This window comes from Punctularia strigosozonata (genome assembly GCF_000264995.1).
Source record: "Punctularia strigosozonata HHB-11173 SS5 unplaced genomic scaffold PUNSTscaffold_18, whole genome shotgun sequence".
In the NCBI taxonomy this organism is placed as follows: domain Eukaryota; kingdom Fungi; phylum Basidiomycota; class Agaricomycetes; order Corticiales; family Punctulariaceae; genus Punctularia; species Punctularia strigosozonata.
The window spans coordinates 133,927-159,154 of NW_006767450.1; the positions used below are offsets into that span (position 1 = coordinate 133,927).

The 25,228-nt window shown below is 54.3% G+C and overlaps 9 protein-coding genes across 9 annotated transcripts; 4 read left to right on the forward strand and 5 right to left on the reverse strand.

Moving 5' to 3' along the window:
• Positions 1 to 376: 376 nt before the first annotated feature.
• On the reverse strand, positions 377 to 1,482 carry PUNSTDRAFT_92989 (histone-fold-containing protein). Its single transcript, XM_007388346.1, has 6 exons — positions 1,270 to 1,482; positions 1,206 to 1,221; positions 1,115 to 1,144; positions 845 to 1,065; positions 693 to 788; positions 377 to 631 (listed from the first exon to the last, which is right to left on the reverse strand). The coding sequence occupies exons 1-6, from the start codon at positions 1,444 to 1,446 to the stop codon at positions 557 to 559; spliced, it is 615 nt and encodes a 204-aa protein (XP_007388408.1). The 5' UTR covers positions 1,447 to 1,482; the 3' UTR covers positions 377 to 556.
• Positions 1,483 to 2,312: 830 nt separating this feature from the next.
• Positions 2,313 to 3,122, forward strand: PUNSTDRAFT_138662 (uncharacterized protein; the record flags this gene model as incomplete). Its single annotated transcript, XM_007388347.1, has 3 exons — positions 2,313 to 2,776; positions 2,832 to 3,037; positions 3,088 to 3,122. The coding sequence occupies 3 exons, from the start codon at positions 2,313 to 2,315 to the stop codon at positions 3,120 to 3,122; spliced, it is 705 nt and encodes a 234-aa protein (XP_007388409.1).
• A 911-nt stretch (positions 3,123 to 4,033) lies between these two features.
• On the reverse strand, positions 4,034 to 6,904 carry PUNSTDRAFT_76494 (uncharacterized protein; the record flags this gene model as incomplete). Its single annotated transcript, XM_007388348.1, has 11 exons — positions 4,034 to 4,241; positions 4,304 to 4,398; positions 4,457 to 4,602; positions 4,708 to 4,992; positions 5,050 to 5,158; positions 5,305 to 5,415; positions 5,540 to 5,569; positions 5,625 to 5,717; positions 5,769 to 5,861; positions 5,915 to 6,486; positions 6,541 to 6,904. 11 exons carry the CDS (start codon positions 6,902 to 6,904, stop codon positions 4,034 to 4,036), a joined length of 2,106 nt encoding a protein of 701 aa, XP_007388410.1.
• Positions 6,905 to 7,415: 511 nt separating this feature from the next.
• On the reverse strand, positions 7,416 to 8,989 carry PUNSTDRAFT_55592 (uncharacterized protein). The gene is made up of 2 exons (XM_007388349.1): positions 8,714 to 8,989; positions 7,416 to 8,654 (listed from the first exon to the last, which is right to left on the reverse strand). The coding sequence occupies exons 1-2, from the start codon at positions 8,948 to 8,950 to the stop codon at positions 7,557 to 7,559; spliced, it is 1,335 nt and encodes a 444-aa protein (XP_007388411.1). The 5' UTR covers positions 8,951 to 8,989; the 3' UTR covers positions 7,416 to 7,556.
• A 1,062-nt stretch (positions 8,990 to 10,051) lies between these two features.
• PUNSTDRAFT_138664 (FAD/NAD(P)-binding domain-containing protein) lies at positions 10,052 to 11,630 on the forward strand (the record flags this gene model as incomplete). Its single annotated transcript, XM_007388350.1, has 7 exons — positions 10,052 to 10,326; positions 10,375 to 10,594; positions 10,650 to 10,796; positions 10,850 to 11,032; positions 11,084 to 11,173; positions 11,232 to 11,420; positions 11,481 to 11,630. The coding sequence occupies 7 exons, from the start codon at positions 10,052 to 10,054 to the stop codon at positions 11,628 to 11,630; spliced, it is 1,254 nt and encodes a 417-aa protein (XP_007388412.1).
• Positions 11,631 to 12,501: 871 nt separating this feature from the next.
• PUNSTDRAFT_47546 (FAD/NAD(P)-binding domain-containing protein) lies at positions 12,502 to 14,391 on the forward strand (the record flags this gene model as incomplete). The annotated part of the gene is made up of 7 exons (XM_007388351.1): positions 12,502 to 12,629; positions 12,696 to 12,858; positions 13,047 to 13,232; positions 13,307 to 13,453; positions 13,567 to 13,749; positions 13,860 to 14,138; positions 14,242 to 14,391. 7 exons carry the CDS (start codon positions 12,502 to 12,504, stop codon positions 14,389 to 14,391), a joined length of 1,236 nt encoding a protein of 411 aa, XP_007388413.1.
• Positions 14,392 to 19,025: 4,634 nt separating this feature from the next.
• On the forward strand, positions 19,026 to 20,097 carry PUNSTDRAFT_146526 (uncharacterized protein; the record flags this gene model as incomplete). The annotated part of the gene is made up of 4 exons (XM_007388352.1): positions 19,026 to 19,569; positions 19,631 to 19,665; positions 19,716 to 19,841; positions 19,900 to 20,097. The coding sequence occupies 4 exons, from the start codon at positions 19,026 to 19,028 to the stop codon at positions 20,095 to 20,097; spliced, it is 903 nt and encodes a 300-aa protein (XP_007388414.1).
• A 1,150-nt stretch (positions 20,098 to 21,247) lies between these two features.
• Positions 21,248 to 21,838, reverse strand: PUNSTDRAFT_76432 (uncharacterized protein; the record flags this gene model as incomplete). The annotated part of the gene is made up of 2 exons (XM_007388353.1): positions 21,248 to 21,550; positions 21,713 to 21,838. Coding segments are annotated over 2 exons (429 nt in total), but the record flags the coding sequence as incomplete, so codon positions are not given.
• A 1,992-nt stretch (positions 21,839 to 23,830) lies between these two features.
• Positions 23,831 to 25,080, reverse strand: PUNSTDRAFT_138668 (uncharacterized protein; the record flags this gene model as incomplete). The annotated part of the gene is made up of 5 exons (XM_007388354.1): positions 23,831 to 24,005; positions 24,056 to 24,243; positions 24,296 to 24,418; positions 24,467 to 24,501; positions 24,549 to 25,080. 5 exons carry the CDS (start codon positions 25,078 to 25,080, stop codon positions 23,831 to 23,833), a joined length of 1,053 nt encoding a protein of 350 aa, XP_007388416.1.
• Positions 25,081 to 25,228: the final 148 nt, after the last annotated feature.

Below are 25,228 nucleotides of genomic sequence, written 5' to 3' on the forward strand. Positions count from 1 at the left end.
CGTACAGTGTGCAAGCCTCTTCATCGCAACGTGACCGCTTCACGGAAAACATAAACATCCTTGGCCGAGTTGTCGGGCAGAAGAGGAGGGTGTGCAGGGAGTTGGAGAACGCAACCGGCGGTTACGCACCCGGTGGACGATCCGCTTGCGTAGCAGGTCCCGGCGTTTGGTGTGAGGTACGAGCTTTGCGTGGCGTGTTCGCGCGTGACCGAGGAAAGTGCAGAGAATAAAGAAGGAGATGGGAGACGAATGGCCCAAATCTTCAAGTTGATGGGCTGGAAGGAGTTCAGTCGTGATCTTCGGCTTATGCATAAGGATGTTGGGAGCAGAGGTATGGATTGATCTTGACCTAAAGAGAGAGCATGCCAGAAAGGGTGTTGATCACAATGACCATGCCTTTGCTCCTATCTAATCACGTACATACAAAGCCTGACACGAATGCGTATCGGGAGCACGAGAGGTCCGTTCCAGCCTACGATTTCAGGTTATGTCAAGTCAACGAAAACGTGACTGCATTGCTGATAGTGGAGACGGAATCCCAGCGGCAAGTGGTGCCTCAGCCGAGAGGACCTTGAGCCGATCTTGAGTGTCGCTCAATTGGCGACGTTGGATCTTCAAGCAGTTGCTTCATCTGGAACGACGAACAGGCACATTAGATTGCACATATGTAAGAGTTAGGTGGGAAAGCCGACCTCTTCGAGCGCACCGCTTCCAGAGTCCGCGGCAGAGGTATCCAAGGAGACGCCTTCCGGCCGTGAACCGCTCCCGTTGGTCGTAGGCTGTTGTTGCTGAGGGTATACTCAGCATCCGGTGTTCGACCCAAGAGTGGAAAGGCACGACGAACCTCCTTGCGCTTCTTTCGCGCGGCTTGATCGAACCCCTGTCCAGTTGATCCACCCTGTCCTGCTCCGTGTCCGTGTCCATCGTCACGAGGGACAATGTCGATGAGAAAATCGAACTGGTCCGACTTGGATAGCGCCTTGGCGATGTCTTGTCGGGAGAGAGTGCGTCGTTTGTTCGAGTCAGCGACGATGAAGGCCCGCGCGGTTATCTCCGAAATGAATACTGACAACCCATATGTTAAAGTACAAGCGAGATTCGAAACAGTGCGCACTTTCGCATGCCTTGCAGAACAGGATGGGTGCTGGACTATGAGCATGAGAATCGGCATGGGGTGGTATACACGGTCGGTCGAAGGTACCCACCGTCCGCTGCAATCATCTACAGAATGTTCGTTACAGTATCCTTCAGCCTCAAGTAATAGCGCACCTTCACTTCGGGATCACTCTTCATCACCTTCTTAATTCGCGCGAGCGGGAGAGCAGGATGCCGGTAATCCGGTGTTTCATTCTCGGCGGTGTCCACTTGGCGTTGCCAAAAGTTGCGCAGAAACTCATGCAGAGGGTCACCAGATTGAACATATGGTTCAGGCGCGTCCGACGTCATGATGGAGGGGCACGACGACCACTGGAGATCGTTGCCGGTCGGGCTGAGGCTCTGAGACAGCAGCAGCAGAAGGAGTTCATCCATGTCACGTGATGCATTAGCCGTGCTACTACTTTCCTTTCTCCTCCACCGGCATGCAGTGTGCGCCAGCTGCTCTCCACGTAAGTAGATGGCAACTCAACAGCCCAATCCTGCAAGCATCAGTGCGATCCTTCTCCATCCGTGGTGGCATGGTTGACACGGCCGCGGAAGTTTGAAAAGAAGCATGCATTACTATGATCACCTCAACCCGGCTACGTATGCGGTTATTCGTGGCTGTCTGTGTGCTCAGGATCATTATCGATCCCCTTTTTCGCCGCCGGAACCGAACATGGCGACTTCTGGGAATGCATTATATTGATAAGAAAGACATCGTGGTGGGCTAACGCCATAAACGTTCAGTAATCTCCATTGACCACGTGTCATATCTTCAATCACTATTTCTCGAGGATAACTTGAATATGCTGAACTTATCTCTGGTGGCAGTACAACCGTCGTGGCACCAAGAAAGAGGCGGGATGTGTAAATATAGTAGACCTCTTGATCCGGAATCGGAATCTCGTGACATGCGAAACGATGATCTGATAGTAAGTTTCTCTGGAACTTGGCGGGTTCTCACTAACTTGTCAAGAGGTCATTCACAGGGCCGCCACACAGTCGATCTCGATGTCATAGAGTCAGATGGAGCAGAACTCCTTCGTTGTCGGTCTTCAAAGCTTATCTGTGACTCACGATGGGACCTCGAATGCGCGGCTCATCAGGACAAGGGGACATATATAAAAGACAGCACGCCGGAGTCGTTTATCCCGCACGGCGCAACCTTCAACATGCCTCCCAAGTCTCTCCGTGAATGGCTCGACGCTACTCCGTCCAGAAAGCCGATTATACCCGTCCTTGAAGGACTCTTCAAGCATCCTCAGACCGTCCAAGCGGCTTACTCGTTGATCAGCCATTTTAAGGAACTCGGCTGCTGTGGCAACTCACAGCGCGCCGAGAAATTTCGTGATCTCATCTTACACAACTCCCATACTGCATCTGAATACTTGAAGCTGGATGTTGAACCTGCCGTACCGGACCCCACTATCGAAAGCGAGTCAAGCAAGAGCACGGATGTCAATAAACAGTTCACACCCAACGCATTCACGTTTCGTAGTCCTGATCAAGATCTCGTGTTTTCTCATACGGCGTTCACGAAGAAGCTGGCCTCGTTCGACGAGGAGACGGGCATGCTCTACATGTCCCTTCCAAAGCCACCGTCTTTGAAGTACTCCGTTCTAGAGGGAGATAACAAGTGAGATTCATTGTGACCCCTGAACGCGATGTATATTGCCTCATGCACATTGTAGGCAATCTAGCGCCGTGAACTTCTTTCATCCAGTCTGTCAGGTCCTAGATGACATGCTCAAGTGGGAAGTGTCGAAGACGAATAAAAGCTCTACCAGCACACCTGTCTCACTCTCGTTTTTGAGCGAGATTGATCTAAACGTCCACCGTCCCCCTTCATCGAAACGCCCAGATCCTTCTATATCCCCTCTCACGAGGAACTTCGATGGTACGCTGAGGTCGTCCGTCTGATGAACGGGCTCACATAATATAATTTAGGATTGTCATATGCAGGTACATCGCATCAATTCTAAAATTGCGCCAACAAAAAAACGGTTCTGTTTCAGAAAAAGTTATCGCTCTGCAAGATACTATCAACGTGGTCGAGTCGAGAGCTGACTTTAGTATCGTATTGTATCGAGATGGCAACGAAGACCAAGGAAAACGAGGATCAAGTATAGTAGTATGGGAGGAGAAAGTAGGAGGCGTTCTGCGGCGTCTGACGGTATCATTTGACTCAATCCTCTCAGAGATTTGGATGCATCAAAAATTCCATACGTGGAATGATCGATAAGGGCTCGTTCGAGCTTACTGTAGACGCTGAGCCGGGAAAATATTTGATTCAACTTCGCAAGTGAGCGTTTGCCCCGTTACGCAAATGTCAATGACAGACTGCTGACCATACGTAGATACGCGCTAGTCAGCGACATTCCGTACATGATCCTTTCGGACGGGGAGAGACAACTCGGGATTCTCTGGGATATGATCCGGAAATGGGCTAGAACTCAGGGTAATCAAAGCCAAATCAGAACTCGGAGCAAGGCCGCGAGCGAGGTGGAATGGAATGTGCTCGAGCGTGCTTGCAAGGCGCAAGTTCAGGAGGCATACAGTGTATCTCATGGCGATGATGCTCAGACGGCCTCCCGAATTCATGTCCGCATGCTTTTGTCGTCGTTTAGTTGGTTGGGTCTTGCTGACGAGAGCATAGTACAAGATTGATCATGATAATCCTGATACATATACGCTCATCCATTTTTCAACACAACGAACGAAAACATTACCACTGAAGGCGTTCGGAAGGATAGAATTAAGGATAGAATTACGGACATACGCAGGTCGTGGCTGAAAAGAATAGGATTACACCGTAGTACGTGGCTACGTCGATGATTCAGCCTGAGGCAGGCTGGGGTGATGTGACTTGTCGATGACCATTGATGTGTGGCGGTTAGTGCCAGCGAACGGGAGTGTTTCTCATGGTGAACGACACATCGCCTCCTCTCGCAATCTGTTCATGCTTCAGAATCGGTTGGCGGACTCGAACATGGTTGACCTCCAAGCCATCCACGTATGGTTTCGTCACCGCACCGTCTGCGGTGATCGTCAACGGCTGATCCGCATTCGGCAGATCGATTACAATTTTGTCGAAGAAAGGGCTGTGGGTATTCGACGATTTAACACAGGACGGTCGAAGTGCCGCTGCAAGGAGACAACGTACGATCCAACGACGTATTCTCCAGAAACGGGGTTGACCGGGTAGAAGCCCAAGGCGCTGAAGATGTACCACGCGCTCATCTGGCCACAGTCCTCGTTCTGCGAAAGGCGAAAATGAGGATGAAGATCAAGTTGCATCTGACGGCGTGTGGCGTACCCCTGAGAGTCCGTTCACAGTCGCGTTGTAGTCGGAAGACGCTACTTCACGGACGCGCTCTTGAGATTTAGAGGCATCTCCCGCAAGGGCGTATAGGTATGGAATGTGGTGCGATGGCTGAGATCTGCCGTCAGATACCGGACACGCTTCGTGAATTGAATCGAACTCGCCTCATTGGTATGATCATTGTGACCTGCAAGCAGGGCGCGTAAGCATGGGTCGGTACCGATGCATGGTCTACGGCTCACCACCATCGAAATGTTCGTCCAAAAAATTGACGAAGCTCTCGTTTCCACCCAGCCTGTCGATGAGGGCTGAAATGTCATGCACTACGTCGAATGTATACGCCCATTTGTCGCCTTCTGTCCAGCCTTCTTCGTCGCCGGCCCAGGATCCGTCGGCATTTCGTGCTTCCATAAAGCCGGTATTAGAGTTGAAGATCGTGAAGGGTGCGGTGAGGGAGCGGTTGAGGAAGAAATCGGCATCGTCTGTCCGATTAAGCAAGGAAGCGAGAGTAGCAACCGCAAAATCATCGTCTGCGGATTTGGGTATGAGTTGAAGTAGAAGGTAGGAGGGCAAAGATGAGGGCGGACAAGAATAATCCAGCGTTCTAGAAGCGGACTCGGAGTGAACATCGTTGGCGATCCAGCCATTGGTGTTGTATACCGAAGACAACCCTGCCCGAACCTCGTAGCCGACGTTCTAATAATAGTTCAGTACGGCAGTATTCAGCTACCGATAATCATTGGCTGACCTCCTCCCGATCATAGTACCTTGTGTTCAGATCGCGTGTGAGAGATAGTCATGACGTTTGTATCCTCAACATACGAGATATTCCAATCATCCACCGGTGGCACCGTGGCATCCTTCAGCACTGCTTCCCATGCGAGATCGAGATCAAAGCCCTTGAAACCCTTCAGGACCGCCTCCGCGATGAGCGAATCCGCATGAGTGCCAACCTAACGAGATGTGAGCCAGTGAGAAGCTCGAAGTTAGGAGGCCGACCATGATGTTCGTTTCTGAAAATAAAAATAAAATTGAAGCAGACCGAATCCCGTGGTTGGCTCAAAGGGTCTTACCGACGATATTCTTCCACATTGGGAGCCAGCCGCCCTTTCCACAATGTTCATCCTCCCTGTTCAGCCTCGTGCGTAGCGTTATCACGTACTTCTTTGTAGTCATGTAGCATGCTTTGCACCATTCCATTGATACGTTCCGGGGCTAGGAGCATTTGCCATGCCCAAATCGCACGATACGTGTCCTGAGGAGAACGTAAGTCCCAAAAACCTAATGGCACTCTGCGGAAACTCACCCAGATGGAGTAGCCCGTGTAAGACTCTCCTTCATGCACAGAATCATCATAGCCTGAGTAGTACCTTCCTTCTTCGCTTTGCTCGTAAGGGTACTATCAAGTCCGTAAGCGAATATCCGGTGAAACAGGCGACGAGAGAATCGCACCTGCAAGCTATGGTACACCGCGGTGTAGAACACCGTCTTGTTTTCCTGGGTTCCGCCCTCGATTTTGATCCTATCGAGCTTCTCTGCCCATTGATCCTTCGTCTTGCGCGCAGTTTCTTCCAAGGCGGTCTCGTCACTGATTTCGTTGTCTAGGTTCCGACGCGCCTGCTCGACGGAGATAAAAGACACGCCAACCCTGACATCTACCGTTGCAGTCCCATCTTGGAACGCCGCATATGCGCTGAGAAGTGCACCTTCATCGCGGGTGGCACCTTCACGAGCTGTCCCGTTTTGCGTGATGCCCCATGCCGAGAAAGGTTCCGAGAACCTTGCGCAGAAGTAACCCTTGAAGCCCTTCGCCGTCTCGGTATTAGGTCCGATGATGAAGTCTTGGCGTTCGGGATTGTAGCCCGTGATTTCGCGAGAGGATGGGTCGATGGAGACTTCACCCAGAGGATAGGTGACGTTGGACGGATCCGCAGAGCCAATAATGGAAGCGCGCGTCGCTTCGATAAGGATGTAGGGAGGGGAAGTTGAATCGAAGGTGAACTTGAGGTGGCCAACCCGCGAAGCTGAAGCGGCGGGCGCTGTCAGCGCTGAGCCTATGAGCATGGACGCGCACTCACTTGCAGTCATCTCAGCACGAACATTGCCCTCATCCGCCTTCAGGTCCACAGAATAGTAGTGCGCGGTTATCACCTCGTCTTCATGCCTGAAGGCCATCCCTCTATCCTCGAAACTGCTCTTCACGTCGCCCAACCCGGGGACGACTACAACTTGCCCGCTTTCGCCCATCCATATCGCCGGCTGATGTGTCCCTTGGAAGCCGTGAATCGTGCCATCGGTGTAGTTGTAGGGTGTCATCGAGACGTAGTTCTGTCGCGTTTGCGCGACCCAACGCGTCATGGCGAACGGCGGCGCGGTGGAGGGTATCATCCCGCCCGAGCCATTGGGCGAGTCGCCACCATTTCCGATGAGCCTGTGTGGCATGCAGCAAGTTTTCTCATGGTATGTTGTAGACGCACGTACGGGTTCACGTAGTCGACATTACTTGAAGCATGCTCTGCGGCTTGGGAGTGTGCCTCTAGCCATATGCTGGTGCTCGAGTTTGTGAGCTATGGGGTGGCAATAAGAAAAGAGGTCTAGTCATTGCTAGTCATGATGTGCTCACCTTGCCCATTTGTTCAGCCAATGCCTCCGTGTCCGTGAGCGCAAATGGCAGAGGCTGTTGACCATCGCGATGAGCCGCAATGATGCCAGCGACGCAGAAGATGACGAGAATGCCTCGTATTAGCGGTCTTGCCGGATACATGCTGGCATCTATCGAAGAGGACGGAGAGAACGCGGTCAAAAAGGTGTGGTAGAAACTGGGGTAGGGCCGAGGAACAAAACGTAGCGATCGTCAAATTCGATTTGATTTTGCGCGATATCACTGCGTACACTTTTACACTTCGAAGGCTGAAGATGCGCTGTGCTTTTGTTGAAAACTATGGTGTATGGATGGAGAGGGCGTTGTACAGGTTATGGTACAGTATTACGATATATGGAGTGGTGATGGTATCGACGGATGCTAGGGTCAAATCACAGTCACTGGCGACATTACATGAAACGAGAAGTGGGAGAAGGGGACGGAACACACGACCTATTGCATACCATCTTTCCATTCGGAGTCCAACACTCGGACCTGTTTCCTGACGAGCCGCCTCATCCAATCCCTCATCTGCCCCTGCACGCCGGCTTCTTGCGCTCTTAGCGCCATCCCCTTCCTAAGCCACTTGACGTCGCGAGCTCTGACGGCTCGCAGGTCCGGAAAGTTCTGTATAGCACCCTCAAGCTTCCCTAGTAGTACGCCATTCGGACGTGGGAGAGAAAGGACTTGGAGATGATGCTTCGGTGGTAAGACGAGGTCGGGAAGTGGTGCTTCGAGCGAAAGGTGTCGAAGGTTGGGACACGAGATGAGGAGGTCCGGAGGTGAGGTGCAGAGGGAGGTCGGCCAGACCTTCGGTGTATAGAGGAGGAGGGAAGTCAGGGATGGTCCGTGAGCAGCGATAAAAGCGGTGACCAAGGATGAGGCGACTTCGTGATAAGGCGTGAGAGTGAGTGTCCGGAGCGAAGGTAGTCTAGTGTGCAAAAGCGCGTAGAGTAATGGTCCGGAGTGTAGGGATAGTAAGGTGAGGGTGCGTAGAGCGGGGAGATGAAGGGGATAAAACGGTATCGTGTCGTCTTCACCAGCTGAGCTCCGAGTGGGGAGTAAGAAGTCGAAGTCGGACGTGTCTAGCCCCGGTCCGACGACTTCGAGTTCTTCAATTCCGGGACAGTATCGCAACAGCTGGACCAACGGGTCGCTCTGAAGCGTGCTGATGTTCACGCTGGTCTCTGAGATCTTCATCCCCTTCAGTGACCTCAGATGGCCGGCGCTGTCACTCAGTGCCAGGGCATCCAGCGCTCTCCTACTCAGGCCCATCATAGGTGTGAGCACGCATTGTCGAAGGAAAGGAACAAGAGGCCACATGCTCGTGAGCAGCATGTCGATATGAAGCCGAGAGTCTTCGATGCTGGATCCGTCATAGTGTAGGTAGCCGAGGTCCAATGAGTGGATCCAGCGACCAGGGGTGGAGTACGGAATCCGCCGTATCGAATCCCAGGCTTTGTCGGAGGCGGTCAAGTGGGCGACAAACTTCTGCAGGGCACCGATCGAGGCGATTGTAACATGCGAATATAGTATGGGTAAAATGATTTCCTGAAAGCGCGCGAGTATAAGAGGTACAGTTTCCTCGCGCTGACGAGTATTCCTCTTACCTTGAACCCCTTACTAATCAAAAGAAATCGCATGGAGCCCGGCTGTCGTGATGACCCATAGATTCCATCCGAATCTCCCCATAGTACAAACTGGAAGATCTTGGACCATATTTCCCCGGGAAGGTGCTTCAGAGGCGGGCGAGGAGGCAACAAGGAAACCAATAAGAGTTGGCCAGCATATCGTGCCAGGGGACGTGGACAGAGCAAAACACTAGGCTGAGTAGTCGTATAGCTCATGAAGTAGCTGGGATATAACCGCGCTTCTGAGCATTCCGCAACGTCGGGAGACAAGAGCTGGCAACTGCGATCGCTTCCGCGTCGGGCCGATGAGCGTGGGAACAGGAGCGTTACACAATCCGCTTATGCGCCCGATTTTGGCCCTTCGGCTCGCACCTTGATCGCCTATTACCGACTGATATACACACCGGAAGAGTTATGTGTTCTGCACACGGCACGACCATCGTCTTCCGCTTCGTTGCGGTTATAACGGGCGTTCAGGAGGTTCATCCAATCCTTCAGAAGCATGGTGGACTACGACCTGATGTCGCGCAACAGTTTCTAGATACCCTCGGTAGGCAAAGGTAGGTAGGTAGGTAGGTAGGCAGATTGCCGACGAGGTCCCGGTAGCGGAACAATCGGTTGCTGCGCTGCACGTACGCCACTCGTGTAGTCGACCAAAGAAATGCACGCTCGCAGGAAGAATAAGCCTCCTACCCGTAACGCTGACCAATGCCATCCGACATAAGTGGGGGGGGGCAACCGAAGTCGATCATCGGCCTTCAGTGGGTTCATAATTTCATATGATCTTAGATGACTGGTACTGAAGCGACCGAGGAGTCCTCGTAGAAGAAGGTTTGACGACGCCCCCTCGCCACCGCAAATGTCAAGACCCATGCCAAACGGGGTAATTTCGCACAGTCGAGACCCTCCGCAGCCCCGAAGGGCGCTGCCCCACTCGAAGACCGACGAGATAGACGACGATCCGACGCCACTCGCTGTTGACTGCGAAGGGCGTATCCAGAAGTGCAACGCTGGCTCTGCAATGGGCATCTTTCGATTATACTATTGACCCACCATTTACCGTCGACGAGTCGCTCTTATAAGACGCAGAACGATGACCGTCGTCCTCCCCATCCCTCAACTCAGGCCTATTTCCGCTCCATAAGCCATGGTTCAGACACATAATAGGCGTACAACACCCATCGCCATTATTGGCGGCGGGCTCGGCGGTATATGTGCCGCCGTTGGTCTCGGCCGCGCCGGGTACTCAGTACATGTTTTTGAGAAAGCAGCAAGGCAAGCTCTTGGTTTGTCCGTCGCTGGCAGCGTCCTATTGATATGCTCCTCCTCCGCAGCTTTGCCGAGCTAGGTGCCGGTATAAGTTTAGGTCCTAATTCCCTCGAGGCCCTGGAACTCCTCGGACTTGGTGACACCTTTAAGGAGATCGCGAACATGAGCGAGGAGAATCCGCTCTGGTTTCGCGTTCTGGATGGGCGGACTGGAACTCATGTAACGGATGTGAGCGCTGTCAGCAGGTCCTCGCGTCAGACGCGAATTAATCCGTATCTCTCCAACAAGCTTCACATCAAGGGTCGTCACGCGTTTGTTCACCGGTAAGCTTTCATTTCTCATTCACGGGCATCTCTCATCTAGAACATCAGTGCACGTTTGCTTGAGCGAATCACGGAGCATCTGCCTCCGAACGTGCACATCTATTTCTCTTGCAACGTTGTCAAAGTGGAGACGATCCATGCTCCTGTCGGATATCAAAGAACGTCATTCGTGCACGTTACCTTCCAAAGACCATCTGCCGACGGTACTCCGAGGAGTCAAGTATTTGAGGCCTCGGCGGCTATTGCGTGCGATGGTATCAGAAGCAACGTACGCTTATCGGACGAGATTACGTTTTCTACCCGACTCATCGTATTCACGCCAGGTTCGTGAGTGTCTCAAGCCGTATTGCGGTGGGCGAGTCCGATATACGGGAACGTACCTTTACCGCGGACTGCTTGACATGCACGATGCTATCAAAGCTATAGGCGAGCGCGCACGGATATCCACTCAGAGAATGGGCCTTGATAGAGTGAGTCATCGCGGGCGCCTACTGGTCCAGCCTTCACTGAATGACCTATACAGCAAATATCTGCTCTTCCGATCGACGGCGGAAAGACGTTGAGCGTGTCAGCGTACGTGTCGGACAGATCGCTGGACCCCGACCAGCGCATTTGGGATGCACCGCGCTGGGTAATCCCGGGCTCCACGCAACAGATGCTTGCTGCATTCAATGATTTTGGAGAAGATGCAAAAAGTCTTCTGAAGGTCCGTTGTCATTGGCCCTTATTGTTCAAATACTTGCTCAGCAATGAATAGCTGGTGAAGAAAGCCGATCAATGGGCATTGCACGAGCTTGTTCCACCAAAGATATGGACGGCGGAGAGAGTTACGCTGCTAGGAGATGCGGTGAGTAGATCACGCACGTTGGCCCAGTATCGGTTCACCTGATGTGTATGATTACTAGGCACATGCTGGTCAGCCATTCAATGGGGCCGGTGTGGGTCAAGCGTTTGAGGACGCCTATGTCTTAACCGAGCTTATGGCCCACCCTGCATGCAATGCCTCCACAATTCCTCGCTTTTTACAAGCGTACGAAGACGTTCGCAGGGAGCGTGCGAGACTACAGCAAGCTCACAGTCGCGTGAGCGGAGAGGTATGTTAGGGGAATAGTGCATCGTGTCAAAGAATTCAATTGCTCATGTAACATTACTAGATATATCAATATAGAGGACCTATGGGAGACGATACTGTGGCCATCGCGGCTGAGTTCCAGGACAGATTCGATTGGATCTGGCACGTTGACCTGAGAGCCGACGTCGCGGAAGCGTTACAAAAGCTGAAATCTGCCGGTGTTGTCGCTTGATCTCAATATCTGAATCATCGGACGCGTGTCGGAAGGCATTGTCTACTGCGCGGTCCAGCTTGCTACAGGGCCACGATCTGCAAGACGATGGGTACAATATTTACCATGCTACTTTCATTTGTACTGTATAACATAGTAACCCGTGCTTATTTATATTTCAATGTGTCGGGGGGATAGGGATGCAATCACGACTTTACGCACGGCGATCTGCGAGTTCCGATGTGAGCGGATCCGCAGCAGCGAAAGCCTCCGTCAGTGCGGGAACGCAAGGAATGACTCGGCGATTTCAGCGACGTTGCAAGAGCTGCAGCCTGGTGAGCTGAGAGTGATCTCCAGTGGATGGATATGGCCTAATCACTCTTCCTGTCTTAGAGTCGTGTTTACGCGGCCTTTATACGTTCGGGACAGAGGCAGGCACATCCGCAAGATCCAGGTAGGTAGGTAGGTAGGTAGTATTAACCGGCGCGGTCCCAATACCGGAACAGCCGGGCCCCAGGGCCTCGCACTAGTGGCGAGTATCATCACGGAAATATCGCATGTTCTCATGGCCGACAGTGCGGGAGATACTTGCATCCGGCCGTGCCACAGAGGGCATATCTGGAAGTCGAAGCTAATCGGGCTGCCATCTGCCCCTGCTTCTTTCCTCTTCGAATAGGAATCGCCCCACATGCGCCCCGACGGATTGTGTGCGTGCCAGCTACCGAACGCAGCTGACGTACCTTTTGTTTTCAGGTAGACCCACCGAGCGCCGTAGCCCGTCATGTGCCCCCGAAGGCTACATACACGATGGCGCGAAATACGATTTTGGTCAAGCTTGAAATAAGGCGGCGCTCGCGGGCTTCGGCAGATACGGAAAGGAATAACGTGAACCATGGGGGACACCTCTCAAGCCCAAGATACTGTCGTCGCCATCGTCGGTGGAGGATTAGGCGGCGTGTGTACCGCCGTAGGCCTCAGCCGCGCGGGATACACCATCCACGTGTTTGAGAAAGCAGCAAGGTCAGCGGGCCCTAGCTATATCTTCCGACGTAAAAAACATCGCTTACAAGTCCTGCATGTATTCAGTTTCGCTGAGCTCGGAGCAGGGTTGAGCATTGGGCCCAACTCCATGCGCGCGCTGGAGCTCCTGGGCCTGGGAAGCATTTTCGAGGCGATAGCGAAGATCAGCGAGCTTAACCCGCTCTGGTTCCGCGTCCTCGACGGTCGTGACGGAACCCACGTAACAGATGTAAGATTGCGTCTTGGTGTCTGAATCTGCTTTACGGTGGCTCATGAGGTACCCTCCCGGTAGCTTCATATTAAAGGACGACACGCGTTCGTTCATCGGTATACGTGGTTTCTGTTCGCCTCTCGCGGGCGTAAGAAGCTCATACGGCATGCTACAGAGCACGGCTTCTGGAGGCGATCGCTCAACAGCTTCCGTCGAATGTCAACATCCACTTCTCCTCGCTCGTGAAGAAAGTGGAGAACATGCAGACCGCGAACGGTGCCTACGCGCGCCTGGCCATCGAGAGACGAGAACACGGGCAAAATCCCTCGAGATCGGAGCCGGATTTCTTCGTCGCCAGCGTCGTCGTCGGGTGCGACGGGATCAAGAGCGTGGTACGTCCCTGAAAACCATTATCCAAGGTTGATCATACCGTCGCGGCGAGACAGATGACCTTTACATCACAAAGGTCCGCGAGAGCTTGGGAGAGCAGTGCGGCGGGCGGGTGCGGTACACGGGCACGTACATGTACCGCGGGCTGATCAACATGGACGACGCCGTCGCCGCCATCGGCGAGCGCGCCCGGATTTCGACGCAGAGGATGGGATTCGACAGGGTAAGCCCGGTCCTCTCCCACCCCCTCCTAAGCCGGGCCAGTTCCGTGTTTTTTTTTTTTGACTAACGTCGCTGAATTTGACTGGCACCCCGTTTGTTGCCCCGGGAAAATAGCAAATGTCGGCCATCCCGATCGACGGCGGCAAGACGCTGAGCGTGACCGCGTACGTGTCCGACCGCTCGCGGGACCCGGATCTGCGCGAGTGGGGGCCGACGAGCTGGATCGTGCCCGGCTCGACGGAGGAGATGTTGGCGTCGTTCGAGGACTTTGGCGAGGACGCGAAGACGCTGCTCAAAGTAACGCCTCCTCCTTCTCCTCCTCCTCCTCCTGATCCGGGGGAGAAAGGCTGACCGGGCGGTGTTTTTTGTTTTTTCTTTATTTTTCATTTTATTTCCCCATCGTTAAGCTCGTGAAGAAGGCGGACAAGTGGGCGCTGCACGAGCTCGTCCCGCCCGAGCGCTGGACCGTGGGCCGGGTGACGCTGCTCGGCGACGCGGCGCACGCGGGGCAGCCGTTCAACGGCCAGGGCGTCGGCCAGGCGTTCGAGGACGCGTACGTGCTCGCGGAGCTGCTCGCCCTGCCCGAGTGCACCCCGGCGAACGTGGAGCGGTTTTTGCTCGCGTACGAGGATATACGGAAGGACCGATCGCGGGTGCAGCAGGTCACGAGCAGGGAGGGCGGCGAGGTGCGTCTCTCTCTCTCTTTCTCTCGCCCCCTGCAACTCCCTCCCGCTCGCGCTTTCGCTGGCGATTGACTGAACCTGGGGTTCGGTTTTGCGCGCGGGTTAGATCTTCCAGTATTGCGGACCGATGGGAAGGGATCGGGCGGCGATCGCGAGGGTGTTGAGGGATCGGTTCGATTGGCTGTGGATGTACGACCTCACGATGGACGTCGAGCTCGCCAAGGCCAAGCTCAAGCTTGCCGGTGTGATCGTTTAAGAGAAATCATCATCATCATCATCGCGCCCCCCCCCTCCCCTCGTCGTCCTTGGATCGGAAGCGTCGGAGCATTCCGAGCTTTGGCTGTATCTCCGGGGATTTTTTTCTTCGTTTAGTTTGATTGTAATGTCCCAGTTCCGCGCGACCGAGATTTTGAATGGAGATAGCTCCGAGGCGCCGTGATAGCGTCTCCCATAAATGGCGGCCCTCCTTTCCGTGTTTTATTTTGTGCATAGCAAGAGCATACTTGGCGATCGTAACGGGCCGTGCTATGGCTGAGCAGCCTCTGACTCGACAGACGATAGCCGCAGTAGCTAGCGCGCTCGGATAGAAACGCCTGCATTCGCGCGCGTAGGGAAAGGAAGCCCAACCCGCACGGGTGGCCGTTGAAAAGGCACGGCAGCGGTGCTAGATCGGTTCAGCTTCAGGTCGGGGGTCTCGAGACGAGCGTGCCGGCGGTACATATAGACTCAGAGGTCCAGACGGATTCGTTCAACACGTCGCTTCGAGTCAAGCATGGATAGCATCCGGGATGCGATTCCCGCTGACGTACGCCAGCGTACGCCTCCGCGATGGGCGTGAGCGGGGGGAAACCTGCAGCTCGATCGGCGGGCGCAGGCACCAGCGGAAAACGCCATTCGCCACGAGTCCTAGACAAGGTACAATGTGAAGCGGTCGATCTCGAGCAGCGTTAACGTTCTGCTTCATGCCCCGAGTAGAGTCGTTCTTCACGAGTCCCTCCAAGAAGGATCGGCGGGAGAAAGGAAAATCGAGGTCGGGCATCGCCACACGATATTAAACGATAGTGAAAAAGGGGCGCGTACGAAGCTGCCACGAGGCTCGCGAGAAGAGGGGAGCGGTCGCGCAATGTGATCGCGTGACGACGGTTTCTCATCGATAGCTACGGGCGTCCGTCCCCTTGCTATAAATACGGAGCCATCTGCTGTATCCGTATGGCTCTATGCGCAGTCAGAGCATGTATGGCATGGTCATTTCGAGGAGCAGCAGCAGAGCTTGCTGAAGAGGGGGGAGGACGAAGGACGACGACGTTGAGCCTTGGAGAGCAAATCAGGACGTCGTCAGGGCAACGACTGCGCAGCGGCGTGCACATCTTCCCACGGCTGCTGATAGATGCACGTGGGGCGTCGTCTGCGGACATCGAGCTCGAGTCAAGCCGTCGCGATCTTCCTCATCGAACCCATCCCAACTCTATCATCCCCAAAAATCCAGCCAGCCAGCGGCCACCGTAATTCCCGGCGACATAGCAAACGAAACCAGTACAGCCGGGCTGTAACGCGTTTGACGGCCACCATCCAAGTTCCAGAGGCGCCCGAGGTGATCCACCGGGGTATTTAAGGCGACGGTCAACACGACGAGAACGATTGCCAACGCCGCAGCCCAGACCCCATACGAACTCTAAACCCAATCCCGCCCGCGCCCACGAACACAACCTCTTCTGGGTTTTGAATGACTTCCACCGTCTCGCCGCCGCCGCCGCCCACCAGCAGCAGCCCCCGCACGAGCACGAGCACGAGCGGCAGCAGCACCAGCGACCACAAAGGCACGTCTCTCTCGCCGCTTTCTGTCCACATATAGCCCATTCATATCGCCACGATGCGCTTCCCACATCTCATCTCCTATCGCCCTTGCGCTGATACGATTGCGATGCGATGTTATATGTATATATATAGATCTGCCGCGCCTGTCGCTGCACATCGACGCCCCGCCGTCGTCCTCGCCGTTCCCGAGCCCGAGCAGCACCTTCATCCCGCCGCCCGTTCAGAATCCGCACGAGTACGCCCACAAGCTCCTCCCGCCGCGCAAGAAGCGGTCCCCCGCCAACAACAGCAACAGCAACAACAACAACAACAACAACGGGAGTTCGACCCCGGTCTCGGCGAGGAGCTCGACCCCCGTCTCGGCGACGAGCAGCGCCACGCCCACCTCGGCTTCCGCCAGCGTCACCGGCACGAGCACCGCACCTCCTCCTGCAGCAGCACACCCAGACCCCGATCTGTCGATCCACGACCTCGACATGGCGACGACCACGACCGCACCCGCGCCCCACGTGCTCACCACGCCTCCTCCTCCTCCCTCCTCCTCCTCCTCACCTGACCCCCCCGCCCCGTCCACCCCCGCCTCTTCCACCTCCTCAGACCCTTCCTCCTCCGCCCCCTCCGCACCCGCCTCCGCGCTGAGCCACTCCCACCGCGACTCGCTCGGCCCCCAATCCACCCGCCCCGCCCCGGCCTCCCCCGGCCCCTCGCGCCGCTCCTCGGCCGTCATCCCGACCAAGCCCGGCTCGCGCCCGCCCTCGACGCTCTTCTCCCCCTCCTCCTCCCAACTCTCCTCCTCCCCCGGCGGCAACGCCAGCATGGGCCTCGTCCCGACCCGGCCCGCCTCCACCGGCTCGTCCTCGGCGACGCCGACCGCCAACGGCTTCTCCCCCTCCTCGTCCTCCTCCCTCGTCAAGGACAAAGACGCCGCGAAGGATAAGGAGAACCACCAGCACCATCCCGTTCCGCCTCCGCCCGACTCGTCGTCCCAAGTAGGAGGAGGAGGAGGAGGAGGAGGAGGAGCGGGGGGGAAGAAGAGCGGGGGGCCGACCTGGCCGCACGTCGCGATCCGCGATTTCGCATACCCGGCGACGGACGAGCGCCACGTCGGGCGCGGGGCGGACGTGCCCCGCCCGAACGCGCGGCTGCTCCGCGGCGCGCGCCGCTTTTCGCAGCTCACCGAACCCTCTGATTCCGATTCCGACGACGAGGACGAGGACGAAGATGGAGACGAGGACGGGTGGTGGAGTAAGAAGGGGTGGGGAGGGGGTAGGAGCTGGGCGTTTGGGAGCAGGACGGTTAGCGAGGGGAGGAGGCAGGAGGAGGAGGCCGCCGCCGCTGCCGGGCCGAGTCGGGGTGATCTGGCGAGGAATTTCGGGGTGGCGGCGGAGGGGGAGGGGGAGGGCGAGGAGGCGGAGTACGTCGAGGAGGCGGAGACGTCCGGCGAGGCGTGGCAGGTGGACGCGGACGAGGCGCCGCTCGTGCCGGGGTTGTATAGGGCGGCGTACGCGTTCGAGCCCGAGGGGACGGCGGAGATGAGGATGGAGGAGGGGCAGGTGGTGAAGGTCGTCGGGAGGGGAGGAGGGGTCGGATGGGCGGTCGTGGTCAGGGGGTATAGGCACGGGGAAGGAGGTGGGGGAGGGGATGGGGAGGAGGAGCATGCGCTCGTGCCGGAGGGGTACTTGGAGCTCATCGAAGCGGATCCGGACGCGGACGCGGACGTTGATATGGACGCTTGAAAGTCGGTTTGTTGGTGTATGTCTTTTTCTTAGCTGCTTATATTTTTTTTGTTTGCTTGTATGCGCGGGCGCGTCGAGGGTGTATGTGGCCCAAAAAAATGCCAATTTTTTATCAGTTTTCCCTTGTACTGTTGGGTCCACAGACGTCCACCTAGAGAGAGAGAGAGAGCGCAGATGATTTATCCTCCATCGACGAAGTAATAGGAGTTTGATGCGGTTACACCGTGGACGGCTCGGTGGACTACTTATAGTATATCTACGTTTTAGGATAATTGCCTCTCTCTCCGGATGAACGCATGCGGTCATCCCACATATCCAGGCGTGCAACATTTCGGATGAAAGGTTTCCCTGCATGTATTCATTCGCACACGCTGACGAGCGCCATGTAACCTCGTCGGTCCTGTTCGTCTTTCCTGCTTGCCCTCCTCGATCGTCGGATCCCGCCGGGAGGCGGGCCACACTCTTGCAACTCGCTCGCTCTCCGTTTTGTCCAAAGGGAGGGGGGGGGGGGGGGCGACTATGCTATACTGATTCATTGTATGCGGGCCGTGCTATATCCCGCAGCGCGAAGACAAATTTTCTCGGCCACTTTGACGGACGCTGCATGTGCTACTGATCCCTACGACTCTTCCGAAACTGAAGACGGTATAAGATTCTTGCTTGCTGGGATAGCCTCATGCATAACAATCGCGACTATCTCCTGATCGAAGGACCCTTCGGCAAGTCGGACGATGGGCTGGGTTCCCAATCCGGACGAGATCGATGCTGTGGTTCCGCTGGCTTCTCGGATACACCCCGAGAGATCTGAATCAAACGGAAACCTATATCGGGCCTATCTTTCTGTCTGGCCCCGGAAGCACTTTCATCGGCATCCGCGCATATATCCAACTTTCCGGTGCATCCAGTTACGGCTGCGTTGATCCCTCCCGAGGCGAGTCACCCCCGTTCCAAACTCTCTCGCTTGGTCACCTCATAATTGGTAAACAGATAGCCATCGCGAACAATCGGCTACTGGAATGGGCATAGTTTTTTTTCCCTCCAAAGGTGAGCACGAGAGCTAGGAAGACGGTCTCTGTTGATCGAGCCCTCCCGCCGCATACCAGCCGCAACTCCAGGCTTCCCATATACACGCTCGGTTAAAATTTCTGCTGGGCCGGAACAACTCGCTGGAATGACGAATATTCGAAAGTGCGACTCCTGCACCAGATTGGGCAGGATCGATGAACTTGAAGTATGGATATCGCTCTCCTACTGCGGGGTTTTCGGGTATAAGGACATGTGATGTCCTTCTCCTAGGCCTGCCGTTCGCTTGTCGCCGTCACGCCGTTCATCCATACCCATGAACCTCGACCAAGACGCGGAGCGGATGATCAGCGGCCTTCCTCAGAACGAGATTTTTGCAGACAAAGACGTTCCCCGTGGCTTCCAGAACGGCCTGCTTTACATTAAGGAGCTGGAACGCTTCCGATCCCTCGCCTGCTCCAATGCCCTCTACCGCTCTCTGCCACACGTTCTATACGTTACGAAGACCTGGACGTACTCGCTTCCCGATATATCTCACCGGGATTCATCCCAGCAGTATCGTCCGCCACTCTTTTCGCGTGACGAGCTATCCGTTGCCAGCCCTCAAGATACAACAATCACCCTCGAACACGTGATACGGGCGAAGCGCAATACGCTCTCTCAGGTTTACAAGGGATCGCTGCGCGTCGGTGCCGGGACGTCCCGAGAGGTTTGCATCAAGATATATCAGCAAAGCCTATGTTCGCTACCGGACATTGATTGTTTCGACGAGGACGAGGATTACAATCCTGAATTGCGCACTGCTCGTCATAACGCGGGTGTAGAGGCCTGGGCGTACTGTAAACTTGCTTCCCTCCAAGGTAATGTCACCGTGTTCGTCGGCATTCATGATGGAATGGATTTGACGTTGATATACTCAAGGCTCTTTTATCCCTTGTTCACTTGGCTTTTACGAAGTGATTCCCGCGAACAATATGAGCTCAACGTGTGACTCATGATTTCTCAGGCACGCCTCCCAAACGGAGAAACCTCTGTTGTTCACGTACTCGAATACCTTGACGGAGTTCCGCTGTCGTCCATCAAACGACGCGATGATCTGGAACAACGCATGGGTTGTCGCGTGATCGACATGGTGAATCGCTATATCCACCGAGTCTCGATGATTCTCACTCCGCCTCATCATTGTTCAGGTAGAGAAACTCCTGGATAAAATTGTACTCATGCACGAACTGGGCGTTACGCACCAGGATTTATACCTGCGCAACATCATGCTACTGAAACAGTCTAGAAATCGCGATCCTTTGTCCTCTCTTGCTATCGTCGATTTCAATAAAGCAGAGCCCCCTCATGGAACCTTCGACAACGAACAAGCCGACTCACATCGGTGAGCACTCCTAATCGTCTTCTCGCGCTTGTTCCCGAATAAACTCTCATCTGGACACAGCATTCTGGACATCCTCGAAAATTACCGCGTACCAGTAAGGCTCATCGAGGCATGGTACGCGAAGCATGCTTCATCAGATCCGCGCCCTTTCTGGGTCTCGTTGTTTGATAGTAGGTCAGGAGAGGGCGTACATTTTCTGATATGGCACGACATAATGCATAATCGCGAGAGACGACGGCAGTATATACCGATTAACTATTGACAGAGTATAATGTTGATGAATATTTCAGTGGGCAACCGCGTCTGTAGTGACAACGTCGCACAAACTTTCACTACCTGGGCTCCTTGAGCGCCATTATAATGCTCCAAATTGAGCAGCAGCAGTCAGATCGTCTTCAAGTCAGACCTTTTCGGTTCCCCGAAAGCAAACCTATCGGCATCAGGGCCCCCGCCCGCGTATGCGTGGAGGTCCATTTCTACTCATCCGCAGCGCTAGCGATTGACCACTCAATCACGCTTCTATACCCATAAAATCCTCTTCGCTTAAATCTCGACGAGCATTACCGTTACGGTCATCTTTTCAAGGATGAGCTGCCGGCACGCCAGCGCATCTCTGTTTACGAGCGTCCGGCATTTACTTGCCTTTGACACAGAGCTGTCGTCGAGGATTTCCTGGACCCAGTGGGACGCGCACAGAAGAGGTGGAGCCGAGAGTGCGAGTACGCAACGGGCAGATGCGCGTACAAGATACCAATCGACTGGGCGCTCGCGGGGCAGGCCCCGGCGTCTGGTATCAGATACGAGCTCTGTGACATGTGTTAGCGAATGGCTGAAGAAAGTGCGGAGAGGGCAAAAAGTGAAATGTGGGAGCGGATGCTCAGCGGGGTTCTCATCGGGATTCTCGACCTTAAGCCGGTCGTGGGGGTCGTTCTGTCGGTGAAGTTGAGTTCTCAAAGCGCTGCTTCATCTGTGATGACAAAAGGCAATGTTAGGCTAGAACAATATCAAGTGGAACAGCGGGTAAACCTCTTCAAGCATCACGGCAGAGGTATCCAGTGCATCGCCTTCCGGCCGTGACTCGCTCCCATTTGTAGGTGGTTGTCCCTGCTGCCCGTTGTCTGAATGTCCCTGAATGTCATAATACATGATGGGCATCAAGATCCATCCGGTCCGGACCAGCCACGACGAACCTCCTTCCGCTTCTTGCGCGCGGCTTGGTCGAACCCCTGTCCCGCCGACCCGCCTTGGCCAGCAGCGTGCCCATGCCCATCGTCACGAGGGACTATGTCGATGTGGAAGTCGAACTGGTCCGACTTGGCGAGCGCCTTGGCGATGTCTTGTTGAGAAAGTGTGCGCCGTTTGTTCGAGTCGGCCACTATGAAGGCACGAGCGGTGATCTCCGAGAGACTGAGCAAGCAGTTGTTAGTGAAGATTAGAGTGTTCTGCTGGTGGACGCACTCTCGCATACCTTGCAGAATGGAATGGGTGCTGGACTAGGACGATGAGAATCGGCATGGAGTAGCATACGCGATCGGTCGAAGACACCCACCATCCGCAGCAATCATCTACGAGGTGTGAGCCGCGTAATCCTCACATTCCATTCGAGTCCAGTAACTGACCTTGACTTCGGGACCGCTCTTCATCACCTTCTTGATCCGGGCGAGCGGGAGAGCAGGATGCCGGTAATCTGGCGTTTCATTCTCGGCTGTGTCCACTTGTCGTTGCCAGAAGTTGCGCAAGAACTCGGTGCGTGTGTCACTTGACCGATCGTGCACCAGCGAGCTTAAGCGTCATGGCATGCAACAAATTGGTGGATCACAGTAAGTACCGCGCTACATCATGCTTTTACTACCTTTCTCTTTATCAGAGCTGTCCAAACGAAACAACCCAGAAGTGTACGGATATGCACTGGGGGTTCGGCATGAATAATAGCCCCCGCCGCTTGCATAACGTTGCGGATGAATGCCTCCTGCACTCGCACTCTTCGGGCGCCTTCTACATAGTTCCACTCGTTCTCCTTCTTTTCCTCTTCTTCCATTTCCCATTTCCATTGACACAAGATATCCCATATGAGGCCGTACCGCTTCCCTCCGTCCGAAAGGATCATGAGGGGTATTTCGCTAATTAACGCGTACCTGGTAAGATGAAATAGGGGACGTGAGTGTTCAATCACGGAGACTCTGGTATGGGACGAACTTGCGAAGTTGAGTAAGGAATATCCCTGGAGCATTCTTGTGGGAAACATCCACAGGAACGTCAAAATCATAAGCCGACATCGAGTCCTTGATGGTATGGAACCGCTGCTAAGCATAAGATAGCGACCCTGAATGCCTTTATTTCCTGAACATACTTTCTCTTCCCATAAAACGATACTAACTCCCTCCGTCCACTGTTTAGGATTTCCTTCATAGATGACGACAGCAAAATCAACTCTTCCTTCGTCGTTTGCGATGGCTATCTTCATGTCCTCCAGCACTTCTGCAACAATGCGAGTAAGGCAAGCGCATACTAGAGGGGTACGGGAGAGTACTTTTAGGAGGCCGAGCTGGATGGTTTTGCGATTCAGTACGGTTTCATATATTTCATGGTATGAACGTACCGGCGCGTTCTTTCTCAGTGAGTCTGAGATCCTTATGGATCCTCGTCCGCTTACCAGGCCGAGTGTTTACTGAGACCTCACTCCTAAAGGAGAGGGCAATGGCATTAACCTGAGAACCTTCAGGTTGCTTGAGTATATCCCATTGGAGCATGTCATCGAGCATCCGGCAGACGGGATGAATGACATTTGCCATGTCCCATTGCCTACAGAAGCATGATGTCAGTCAAGAAATGACCTGTGGATAGCCAAGTGTACATACGAATTATCGCCTTCCTTATCGGCCAGCTTCAGCAAAGGCGGACTGAGGGGAGTGTACATCATTCCTGTCTCTATGTCGAACTGCTGAAGCTTCTCCTTGAATGCATTACGTGCAGATGCCATGTCTGCTCCAGGGTGGCAGAAGGTGAAATTATTGAGGTCGTAATCCTCGTTCTCGTCAGAACTCGGGCTCGATGATGGGGGTTCTCCTTTGAAGATTGGAGGCTGAAGATCAAGCTCTAGGAATGCTGGAGCTCCACATGAGCTACGGACAAGGTCAACAAGAGATTGTGCCCGTGCAGGATTAGACGAGCATCGGAGCTCTCGGAAGTGTGCTATCAGCGAGTTCGCGGCCTCGATAACCTCTGGATGAACAGAGAACCCTTCAAGAACGGGTCTCAGCAGTTTCCTGGACGGAGTGCCATCGAGCCATTCGTCCAGAGGGGGTGGCGGCATATTGAGCTGTTTAACTACAACGGAGACGAGTTTTCGACTTTATAGAGCTGATCATGATCGCACGGAATACGCCACATAGAGCATGCGAGGACGGGGCGTCCACTGCGAGTCAGAGATAAGCTGAGAATGAAATTATGACCTATTCGGTTCCTACTGTGCCAAATCTGTTTCGACTACAAGAGATGTGCAAGAACGAGCTCTGGGCTTGCCCATTGATATTATCTGGGCTAGACTCAGTGACGGCTATGGCGAGGACCCCTCTTGTTTCACGACTGTGTATCAATATATCAGGCCCCGGAAGACGGATACAGCTCCCTACTGGTACTTTCGCGCAACTGTGTGCCAGAAGCGGACAGTTGCCTTCATTGGTCCAATCCCATATGTGCAACGCTGTATCACTATTGTTTGTGGTGCTACTTGACATCTAAATTTCTAGCCAATACGTTCTCATCTGCCATGCATTGAAGTACGCGTTGTCGGCGCCATGAGCACAAAACATCGAAAGCCACTGTGGACGTGGTGTTGATGTGGTGCAACGCATATACCATTCTTCGATATCCTTCATTGGCACGTTGAGCTTTCGGAACAGCTCCACAGTGCTAACGCAGAGTAAGTATGTATGCACTGTATACAGAATGCCACCACGTACTGTACGGCGTCGTGGAACTTGTTGCTTTCGTCCGAAGGTTGAGCGAGGTTGAAATCAATCACTACTAGCGCAGACGATGGATCATCGTCTGGGATCTGTCGCATCAACATGACATTATGCCAGTTTATATCGCCATGTACGACACCCATTGCGTGCATTTGATCCAGCTTTGACAGTAGGTCATCGATCTTTGCAGAAATCAACCGCACGATATGATGCGCAATGCAACGGAAGACTCACGACGTCAAATATATCACAGCGAACACGCTGTTCGATAGTGGCCCTGTCCAAATCGGATAGCCGTATAGCATCTAGGTACTCCAGTACATGCACGATGGATATTTCATCATTTGGCAAGCGTATCTGGAGGTTCGTCAGCACAGTCATAGTTGAGAATTGAGAGCGAACAACCTTGTAGAAGCCGAATGAGTAAGGGATCAGGGATCCTAGAGACAGTTCAGATGCGGGCCGGGTATGATTCGTACTTGCGTACCTTGGAACGACTTCAGTTGACGGTAAGCCCAAGCTTCGATAGCCGCAGTTTGCGCCGCGCTGCGCCATATATCTGACCAGTCATCATTCTCATCGAAACAGTCTTCTTTCGGGAATTGACATAGACTTTGCTGGTATATCTTGAGGCATACACTACGAGGTTTTCCAGCGCCAACACGTAACGTTCCCAAGTAAACCTGGGTAAAGGTGTCCACTTGCGCTCGGATAGGCTTCGAGACGGTAATGACCATGTCTTGGGGCCGCGCTGCGGAGAGTAGAACGTCGGGGAAGGGGGATACCCGATGATATTTGGTTGTGGAAGTTGCTGCTACAGATTCGGTCCAGGCGTCGGAGGGAGTGAATTCACGAGGTAACAAGGAAGAGAGTGGCGTAGCGGTGGCTTCGGCGCGCGTCCGTTCCAACTGCTGGATATATGCTACTCCTTCTTCATAGTTTCGAGGTAGCGGTTCTTGTGAAAAGAAATAGGAGCGCGGTAGCAGTCCGAGCACAAGTTCGACGTCTTCGTCTGCCATGATGGTGGTTGAAGCTGATCTACGGGCGCACCTGTGTGGCGTCGTCTCGTCGCGAGACGCCACCGATTCCCAGGCTCACAAAAGACTCTTGTACAGCTTCGCTTGGCGTCGACATATGCTAAAGAGACAGTCCCGCTGAAGAAGTAAG